Genomic DNA, 10,873 nt, shown 5'->3' on the forward strand with positions numbered 1-10,873 from the left:
CCCCTGTTGCAAAAGATGCTGCGCGGCAGCAGGTGCGGTGCGATGTGGGGGTAGGAACTGATGGTCTTCATTAAGCGCATCGAACGGCACGGTAGATAAGGCAGTTGTATAACTGCACGTAATGCATGCATACGGGCGTGCATCTTCAGAAAAAGTGTCATGTCAGGAAACAGCGACAGATTGATCCATTGCTACATCACCATCTGAGTAACAGGTTTCTTTCCCCAACACAAACCATAATCGTGAGAATCACATATCAACGACAGAAATAATGTCAAGATTGGAGGAGAGAAATGTTATTTCTACTCAGAAAAAGTTACAAAGTACTGCTAACATTCTGATGGAAAGTTTGGTCGCTGTGGTACATTTTACAACGTATTATGAGTCATGCGTGATCTGCCAGTTCTTTGATGTCATGTCCAGGATTTCTAATTGCACAAGTACCTTATGCAGTGTCATCCCAGGAAACAGGTTTCACTTTCAAATGTTACATAAATAATAGCCTAGTCAAAAGTGAAACGAACCCTGGCACTAACAAAGTCGAAGATAAGGATGTCGACTAGGGCCGAAAATTTCATTTGCATCACAACATAGAGGCCTCAATTACCTCCACTTGTCTCTTAATTCCTTCTTCTCAGACAAAATCCAAGTAACGAAGAGAGCAGCAACCAATGCGACAATAGTAATTAGAAGAAGAGCATAACTGAATTCATCCGTGAGTGAATCATAGGTTCTTGATGGTGCAAGCCGAGTGTAGAAGAGATCCACACCATAAGTGAAAACAAGAGTAGTGGACTCCAACTTTGCCGGAATAGAAACAATTCCTCGCAGTGCTTCCACTTGAAGAGAGTGTGTCACATAGGACTGCAGGAAAAATCACATAAGCAGGATGTATAATGACCAAATATATCAATATACAGCATCATATTAAGCATAAATATATAAGCAGAATGGATAATGACCAATTAGCCCAACATAGAACATCAAATTAAGCACAAGGTATTGAAAATAGTGGACCTTTGACAAAACAAGCATGCCAACATGTGACCAAAATATTATGACATACAACACTATATCAAGCACAAGACATGAGGCAAGGAAGTGTGCAAGAGAGTGGTAGCTAAATGAAGCTGGAAAGAGATAGTCAAAGGACCCCTTCACACACTTTAAGCAAGTTGTCCTAGTAATTTTTAAGCAATGTTAGTAATAACCAAAAGTTAATGAGAAAACTACGTTCATAGACTTTATAAACTAGCTTTGTTCTGCACAAGTTAGTACTCCCTTCGGCCGAAAATACTTGTCATCAAAATGGATAAAAAGAGATGTATCTAGAACTAAAATACGTCTAGATACATCCTCTTTTATCCATTTTGATGACAAGTATTTCCGGACGGAGGGAGTAATAAACAAACTGGGTTCTGAAATCATCAGTGTCTTCTTTACTTGAAGGAAGAATCATATTTTAACCATGCAACCAAAGTTGTCTATGTCCCAATTCCACTTCCCAGTGTGCTAAAAGAAGTCATGTTTGTTTTATCATACACAAAAATGATTAACTGATTCAACAGCAGAGGATACACGTTTTTGTTGAAGTTTATGAAACTTAAACTGAAGATTGGAACTTCAGTAGACACTCGTTATAGTAAATAGATGGGAGACCGGCCCATCATAGCTCATGATAAAAGAGTATAATCTTGTATCTTGATATTTCCTGAACCATTATTTGGAGTTTAACAGTTCTACACAAATAAAAAGATATGAATGCCCCTTTTTAACGGAAGGAAAAGGTTACATCTTAGCAACAGTGGATCGAACCAACTACTTAACCAAATCCAAAGAGAAACAAGCCAATGTCCTAAACCTGTAACCGAAGCATAATACACGCTAAGAGAAAATTATAATCTACTTCCTCCGTTCCTAAACACTCCCTCGGTCCAGGAATACTTGTCAATGAAATGGATGTATCTAGACGTAATTTAGTTATAGATACATCCATTTTTACCCATTTCTCCGACAAGTATTTTCAGACGGAGGGAGTATAAGTCCTTTTAGAGATTTCACTATGGACTACATACGGATGTATATAGACATACTTTAGAGTGTAGATTCACTCATTTTGCTCCGTGTAGTCCCTTATTGGAATCTCTAAAAAAGACTTATATTTAGGAACAGAGGGAGTAAAGCAATACCATTGCGCAACTTCATCATGACAAGATGGTAACACCAATTAGTGCTTTTATATTGTAACAGTGATACAACTATAAGAACACAGATGCAGTGCGTTGATATAATTATTACAAGAATATATGTTAAGGTAAAACTTTAGAGCATCATGACAATAGAAATACCTGTGGAATAATAGGCAAAGAATCTGTCAACGGTATAATACCCTCTTCTTTCTCTTGTTGGGTAGGATTCAATGAACGGCGTGGGTCAAGAAAGCGCTTGTCAAGTGCCAGAACCTGCAATATGTAATGTGTTCCATAAGAATCTAATTCAAGCATCTACGACTGACTTCATATTAAATAGCCAAATATCTTGTTTAAAAAGACGAAATGTTCATTTCATACATATATTGTATAAGCAGATGCTATCGAACTTGACAGGCTTGAGTTAAGGTGCATATGTTTCCTGGGGCAAGGTGTATATGTTTCCTGGGGCTATGTAGGTACAAAATCTTATTAGTGCAGTCACGTGGTGTTGTTAATCTACTCCCTCCGTTCCTTTATATAAGGTGTATTTGTTTTTTGATAAAATTTCAGAATGTAAGGTGTATTTCTTCTAATTCCTCTTAATTCCCTTGTTAGCCCTCCAGGAAAATGGAAAGTATATCTCTCCCGATTGTCTGTATCTCTCCTTATAGCAATAGACGGAAAATATCTCTCTATTGATTGCATGTATCTCTTACTTTTCTAGGCTAACTGATTTACTTGACACTAATCAACAAATTTGCCGAGGGTAATTTCGTCATTACTTGTCTATAATTATGTGCCTTGGTCACCGTGCCGAAAATAATACACCTTAGATATAGGAACGGAAGGAGTATTTCACAATGAAGATAAACATGTGCGAGAAAGGCAACCGGTCATAGAAGAGAAGTATGGTAGCTTTGTTCAATCCGTCTTTCATTGATTAAAAATGATGTGATACAGCTTCCTAGGGATGACTTGACCACAAAGAAACAATCTCTCCAACCCATGTAAACAAACTAATAATAGTCTATACTCCCTCTGTCCCGAATTACTTGTCTTGATCTAGATACGGATGTATCTAGACACGTTTTAGTGTTAGAGACATCCGTATCTACACAAATCTAAGACAAGTCATTTGGGACAGAGGTAATAGAAGCTAAGTTCCCATGCTTTTCAAGCTAATCAACGGTCATGCGCGCGTAAAATACACATGAGCGGTACCAAAGGTGGACGTGCAAACAGCACCCAGGATGAACCATCATCATGCATAACACATCATTCTGACAGCACTGCCGGTGGATTAATGTGGACATGGGATTTCAACAGAAAACGGAAAGGTGACACAACATGTAAAATCATACATTTGAGGTTCCAAAAAAGAAGAGGAAACATTTTTTTTGCAACTATCCAAAAGTAAAAAATTGATCAACTGTGCACTGCATGTTTTTTAGGGACAAAGCACTGCATGTTTTTGTTTGTATTGGATAAGAGATCAAATTAGAAACATCATTCGCACCAACTATCCATAATGGAAACATTTAGATTCTACATGATGGTAAGAAGACCAGCTGATAGGAGGTCCCTCAATTTCCCATAAGGTAGGAAGGATATATATGAGGTGCCATACAAACCATGTCCGCATCCAACATGGGCAAAAAATGTGCAATGACTTGTCCAGGTAAATAGCAATGAAAATGAAAATCAAGACAACAGACCTGGTCACCAATCGTGCCAATGAGTAGCTGCTTGGAAGTGATACCCTTGGCTGTTTGTGTAACTGCCATTGCCTTCACCGAGTGAGTAAAAAAGTATGACTGGGATTTCACCATAACCTCTGGTCGGGAATAAGAAGTCATGGGTGCAGACAAATTGTGCTTCCCAAGTATAAGCTTCAATACATCTTTATTGTCCTGTGTGAACACTTAGTGAAGTTAATACTACCGACACCAAAAAATATGCTAAATGAGCTTATATTATAACAATGTGCACAAGCCATACCGCCCTAGATTGATCATATATCTCAATCACTGCAATTTCAAATCTGTGGGCTCGGAGGTTGAAATAATGATAGACAACCCAGTTCTCGCTGACAACCTTGATAATGCAAAAAGAAATAAGCATGTTAACAATTAGTAAAGAAGAGTGGTTTAAAATAACATATATAGACATGCGCAAGATACTCCAGATAGCATATCTTCGTGCCTTATGATATAAGTGTCGTGTGTAATTGAGATGTGTAGCAATTCAAGCATGTAGAATATGTTGTGAAAAGATGGAAATAGTGTATAACAGTCTCATACACAAATTCTGACTGACGAGATTAGGGCCAACGAATAAAAAGCCAAGTTATACTCACGGCATGTACAGGGCCTTGTGCACCATGATGGGTCACACGGTGTAGTATGCGTCCGCTGACAGCATCAATGAGATATGCCACTAGTGAAGCTTCTTCAGGTGCCGCGGATCCAATTTCACCAGCAGCTTTAGGAGACACCGTAGCAACAAAAATTAAGTTCTTTGATAAATACTTATACATCACATCTTGATCTGCTATGATCTTTGCTTGAGTATGAACAACCTTTAGGACATAAGAAAGCAAAGACTATGTTATAACATGTTGTAACAAAAGATGTTGGGCCACTGAATATGAATTGAAGCAAGCAGAGGAAATAAACGGACCTCATTCATCTTTCGTGCTTCTGAGACAGAAATCCTTTCTGCATCGGAAGGGAAAATGATGGACCATAACAACTTTGTGCTAAAGCAGTATGTGTCATCCGCATTGAAGTCACATGATTTCTGTAATGAATACCCTCTGATAGCATTTTTCTGCATATCTACAGAATAGAAATACTGATTTGACATTTCACTAATAAATGAATTAAGGGCATCCGGAGATCTTGGATATAGGTGAGCGTTGGAGTTGGAATCAACAATAAGATGAAGACGCTGTTCAGATGAATCCTTCAGTGTCAATGGGATAATTTGGGCAACAGAATGGTCAAAGCTCCGAGAGTTGAGTTCCTCTCCGGAATACGAATCAAGAATACAGAGGACACCAGGAGCAACAGAGCTGGCTCCAGATCTTCCCACAACAAGTATGGACGGGTTCTCACGCATAACACGGTGATGGGGTACCTGCCATTGGTATATCCTCAAGGCAGAAGGCCTTTCGCCAGATTTAGAAGCACGAAGGGAAGGCAACAAATTTGACCAGATAATACGGCCATCTCCAGTATGCAGAGCTATCACTTTGCCAGCCTTGGTCAATACAATAAGAAGTTTGCGGAATCCATTATGGTCTCTGGTCATCTTATTTTTCTCAGAGCTTCTGACTCTCAATGCTTGGATTGCAGCAAGTTCATCAACACTAGCAAGCATTAGAGTTCCTTTGAGTTTCAGCACATGTCCCTATACAAGAATCAGGAGTCAAGTGCCATACATGAATTTTGAGAAGCACATGCAACAAAATGTCAAAACCTTGCGGCGGGTTGTAGTGTTGCCTAAGTCGTGGTAGCACACACACAATGAACAGAAAAAGAATTGTGGATGAATACACACTATTACCTAACCAGTGCTACCATTAGCTAAGAAAGCTGTACAGCAAATAAATGCATGTCAATAAATTCTACAGGATTGACAGAAGATCTACTAAGTTTCAATAACAGGCATTCTGAAATACTCCATCTGATCACTGTTAGTTAAATGGTGTTCTAACTTTTTGCTAAATCGAGTGTATGTAGACACATATTAGTGTGTTTGTTCACTCATTTCAGTCTGTATGTAGTCCATATTGAAATATCCAAAACATGGAGATAAACATTAGTTAGTCATGATTACCTTAAGCCATTCAAAGAGATTGTGTTCCACATCCGCAACTGAGACACCATCCTTCTCAACAGGCAATTCAGAAGCCATTACATCAACAATTGAAGCAAGTCCATCCTCTCTGCTCCAGACAACAGCACCTTGTTGAATTAACAGGATGGAATGATCTTCCATTACAACCAGAGCCCGAAAACCATGAGATTTATCAGTGCGGACATAATTATTCAAGAAGACCTTCTGTACACTGCCTCTATGCTGACCTATATCAACTTTCTCCCTAATAATCTCATTGGTTAAATCACTTGTAACTTTGACAATAAATTCAATTTGAGAACCCACATGTTGCACAACAGCAAAGGCTTCATCTTTTTCTGTTATTGTCAGAGCATCACTCACAGAGGCTGGTTGGTCAAAGCTATGGATTACTTCCAACCCATCCATACCTTTAAGCTTCAGGAGAGAAACAGTAGAAGATGATTGCAAAGCTATGATACCATTAGACATCAGTGGTAGAAGTTTGACCGTCCCAGAAAAGTCTTGAACAAACTCTGAAATCTGCACCTTGTTGTAGCTGATGCTCTCACCCTTGAACTCAACAATAAACAGAGCTGACCTGGTCTCATCCAGTGCTACCAACACATTACTGGAACCAAGTAATATTTCACCACATAATCCATCAGGCAATGACTCTTGGGCATCCTTTACTATCTCTCCAGTTTTAGCATTCAACTGATAAACAGCAAGCTTTGAGGAACCAGCAATCCCAACAACATAGACAATATCATTCTCAGGTGATTGAACGACCTGCTTAATTTCTAGGCTGCACAGACAATGAAGTGCAAGTTATTACTGTATTCCTGATGTTCTGAACAAGTAACAGAGGGGCATAGTTATGCGTACCCGTCAAGTGTGAACTCCTTTCCCCAAGAAATGACTCCATCAATGCTTGATACAGCATAAATCCATTGTCCAGCCAAAACTAAAACCAAATTATCCTTTACCACTTTACTGTTTGACTGCACATAAAAAAGGAGATTGATAATTCTGAATAGGTGATACAAAGAAAAAGATGTCTTATTATCCACAAATCGCTAATACAAACCAAAACATGCAGCAACGACTTTGATGATGTGGAAGTTTGAATATTGGTTTCCCAGATCATTTGTCCATCAGGAAGATTCCATGCCCTCAATATACTACCTCCCGAAGAAAGAGTAACAGCATCTGAATACATGTAAAAAAACAGATGGTTCAAAAAAGGTTCAAAAATCATATTGCAGCACATAAACAATTTGGACAGTAATTGCTTTGATGACTGATAGTCAAGTGACAAATCACAGGCAATCACACTTCATGACATAAGTATTCTTAATACCACCACTAAGGAAAAAGGCCAACACAATTTGGCTTTTCAAAAGAAACAATACTAAGCTCCTCATGTTCACTGAAAGGCATCTCTTGCCTATTAGGTTGAGTACAACAACAACAACAACAACAAAGCCTTTCAGTCCCAAACAAATCGGGGTAGGCTAGAGTTGAAAGCCATAAGAGAAGGAAACCAAGTCATGGCTGTGGCATGTGGATAGCTAACTTCCACGCACCCCTGTCCATGGCTACATCTTTGGTGATATTCTAGTCCTTCAGATCTCTCTTTACGGATTCCTCACATGACAAGTTTGGTCTACCCCAACCTCTCTTGACATTATCAGCACAACTTACCCACCCACCATGCACTGACGCTTCTGGAGGCCTGCACTAAATATGCCCAAACCATCTCAGATGGTGTTTGACAAGCTTCTCTTCAATCAGTGCCATCTATCACGTATATCATCATTCCAGACCCAATTCTTTCTTGTGTGGACTTTAAACCCATTAAGCGTCGCGTGAAGGGCGGCCAACCGGCTATGCCACGTGGCACAAGCTGGTTGGCCGCGGTGAAAAAGCTTTTGGGATATCATTTTTAGATGGAGGTGAGGAATCTTTTAAAAAATATCCTTTTTAGATGGAGGTGATGACCCCACACGTTTTTTTTTTTAATGGAAAGCTACGCAAAGTGGCGCTCACTCGTAGGCTGTGTTGGTGATTTTTTCTCTTCTTTTTTACTCCTTTTTCTAGATGGAGGTAAGGATTTTTCTTAAAATGTTTTTCTAGATGGAGGCGAGGACTCCATGTTTTTTTAAATGGAAAGTCATCAGTGTTGCCATTACTTCTAACACTTCTCACAATATTTTGATGAGGGTAATGTACTTTGTTGGGACTTTGTGTTTCTCCAAGGCCCACCACATGACATTCCGCGGTGAGTAACCATGACAAATTCCTGAGTAGCTCTGAGTGAACTTTTTAATCTGCATTGCTTGGGCTTAAACACTTCTGTGAATATTTTTATAACCAATAGATGTAAACATTCCACTGTTGTCTTCTCTATGCCAGCAAAAAAATGTGTTCAACTAGAACCTCTGACATGCAGCTATCATGCTGCTCACCTTTAGTTATTGTAGTATTAATAGTCAAGGATACCTGAGTTATATTCTGTATAGATCTACCTTCTTACTTGTAAGTCAAGGATACCTGAATCATATTGCATCCCTATTGGCTAATTGGTACCTCGAGTATACTCATTGATTCATGTTCTTACTGGTATGTAAGTATATACTGGGGTTATGTGAATAACACAAGAGGATACTCCCTCGTTCTATTTTGTTTGTGCATAACTTTTTCTCATTTTTCCATAAATAGTCTGTGTGTTCCCTTTTTTATCCGCTGGTTTCCATGTGTGCCCCTGACCCTCCGCTTCGGCCGTACTAATTTCCAGCTGCACTAATTGCGCCAGAACAGCAAAGGCTCGCATGCATGCGTGCAGAGATTAGCCAATAGAGATCATGCATGCAGGGACGCGGGCGTCAAAATTAAATGCAGAGAGGGAAACAAGGAGAGGAGAGCCAATCAAAGGCTGCTGCTGTTATAACTGTGCAAGATTTCTACCATGCAGACCACGCTCGCTCCAGGGTAAAATTGTCCAGATTTTTTAGATCGTAGCTGTCCTTGGTATGCGGGATTGGAGTTATACGCGGAGAAAAAAGGATCGGAGGGAGTACCAAAGTCGAATAGGCATCTGAAACAGAGATGCTAAAGAAAGCTATTCTGCACATGCAAATAAAGGTTTGGAGTATAGATAAAAATAAACATACTTAGAAAATACACATAACTTTTAGAAGAACAAAACTGGTCTCAAAAGGATATGTTTCCTACCAACAAGGAATAGAAAAGGAATAAAATGCATGAAAATAGACAACATCAACAATGTTGTTCTTCTAAGAGAAGGTGTCCCAGATGAAAGCAAAAATTAGACTCACATTTTCCAGCTGAAAGACTAAGCTGGTCGATGGGGTTGTTCTTCTCAATGACATGTCGCCAAACTGCATCAAAATCGACATTTGTTAAAGACACATAATTGTAGCACATTAGTGGCAGGCCAGCTTAAGAAACTAATTGACAAGAAGAACTGACATATATCTCCTGAACGAAGATCAAGAGAGGCGATCACATTTTCCTCTGTCAAGACCACGACACGCCTCCTCCCACTCTTCTGAGTGTGGTAAACTGCCTGCTTAACTTTGCCTATGTACTTCTGATGCCTGCAAAGAACGTCAGTTTTTCAAATGGTGAAATAGGGTTAGTCCCAGAGACTGCATGGTGCTAATTAGAAATAGAAGCGGCGTTAAGAGGGCCAATGTCCAAGCAATGAATGATTGGATAGTGAAATCCACAGTGGTTTACTGAAATTTTGAAATAAAACAAACACAGCGCCGGCTAGACTTGATGGTCCATATATTGTTCTTAAAAGAAAGTCATCTACTGGATTAATACACTGCATGTCCATAAAAAGCCGTGCATCTACAATGAAATTTTAGGCTGAGGTCTGTCTGACACTTCTATTTGTCCGCAAAAGCAACGACAAAACATCAAACCAATAAGTTCCAGAACGCAATCTGATCTGATCTGCAGGAAGCGCAGCCAACACCAAAGGCTGAAACAGCCGGCATGATCGTCACACGCATAGTACTCAATTGGTAGCTAGAATAAGTAGCTCTGGATATAACAAAGAAGAAATCACTCAAAAGACCCAAAAGCCTCGAAAACCCTACATTGACATGGCGTGTAACTCCTCCATTACAGTGAAACAGCAATCTGAACTATAAAGTCAAAGGTCCGCTGCGTCGTGTTAGGCGAATCAGATCTAGGCGCGGGAGGAGCGTATCGAACTACGGGAGGGGCGCGAGACAAACGTACCAGTCAGCGAGGCCGACTTGGTCTTCGTAGACAGCGGCGGCGAGGGTAGCTAGAGAGGCAGCGGCAAGGAACCCGAGGAGGACGAGGAGGAGGCGGCGGGGCGGTGGCGCCATCGCCGACGGGATTCGGATTCGACCTCCGATCTGAGGGGGCCGTCTGGGTGGTGTCGTTTACTGCTCGAGTACAGGGATTGGAGTCATAGCGGAGTTGGGATGTAGTAGGGGCCTAAGAGCATCTACAACTGTCGCCATATATAAGGGTCGCGCTGGAAAATTAGTGTTTTAGCTCGCCTTGCTGTTATGGGCGTTCCAGCGGACCCGCAAAATCACGCGTGCGACATATTTAGTTCAACACGCGGTCGAAACGTCATCGCGCGCCGTTTATTTACTGCACTCGCTCCCGCGCGCTGGACTCTCGAGCACTCGCTCGCAACTTTACCTACCCATCCAGCCGTTGGCGTCGCCGCCGCCCTCGCCATCCCATTTCTTTCGGCTACCGTTCCGGCGCTTCCCCGGTCTCTCCCTGCGCGGCCGCGGCTTCCTCCGTCTCCCTCTAGTCAGCGC

General features: G+C 40.7%; 1 protein-coding gene across 1 annotated transcript; it reads right to left on the bottom strand.

Annotated features, from left to right (window-relative positions):
- Nucleotides 1–243: 243 nt before the first annotated feature.
- Nucleotides 244–10,534, bottom strand: LOC119329930 (ER membrane protein complex subunit 1-like). The gene is made up of 12 exons (XM_037603036.1): nucleotides 10,311–10,534; nucleotides 9,528–9,655; nucleotides 9,374–9,436; nucleotides 7,123–7,244; nucleotides 6,921–7,036; nucleotides 6,033–6,840; nucleotides 4,872–5,603; nucleotides 4,549–4,770; nucleotides 4,191–4,286; nucleotides 3,908–4,102; nucleotides 2,349–2,462; nucleotides 244–864 (listed from the first exon to the last, which is right to left on the bottom strand). The coding sequence occupies exons 1-12, from the start codon at nucleotides 10,421–10,423 to the stop codon at nucleotides 604–606; spliced, it is 2,970 nt and encodes a 989-aa protein (XP_037458933.1). The 5' UTR covers nucleotides 10,424–10,534; the 3' UTR covers nucleotides 244–603.
- Nucleotides 10,535–10,873: the final 339 nt, after the last annotated feature.

This window comes from Triticum dicoccoides, chromosome 1B (genome assembly GCF_002162155.2).
Source record: "Triticum dicoccoides isolate Atlit2015 ecotype Zavitan chromosome 1B, WEW_v2.0, whole genome shotgun sequence".
In the NCBI taxonomy this organism is placed as follows: Eukaryota; Viridiplantae; Streptophyta; class Magnoliopsida; order Poales; family Poaceae; genus Triticum; species Triticum dicoccoides.

Coding starts and splice junctions, on each gene's coding strand:
- LOC119329930 (XM_037603036.1), bottom strand. CDS start 10,423: ATGGCGCCACCGCCCCGCCGCCTCCTCCTCGTCCTCCTCGGGTTCCTT. Junction 9,656..10,310: donor CAAGTCGGCCTCGCTGACTG/GTACGTTTGTCT, acceptor CGTTCTTTGCAG/GCATCAGAAGTACATAGGCA. Junction 7,037..7,122: donor AGTCGTTGCTGCATGTTTTG/GTTTGTATTAGC, acceptor TTTTATGTGCAG/TCAAACAGTAAAGTGGTAAA.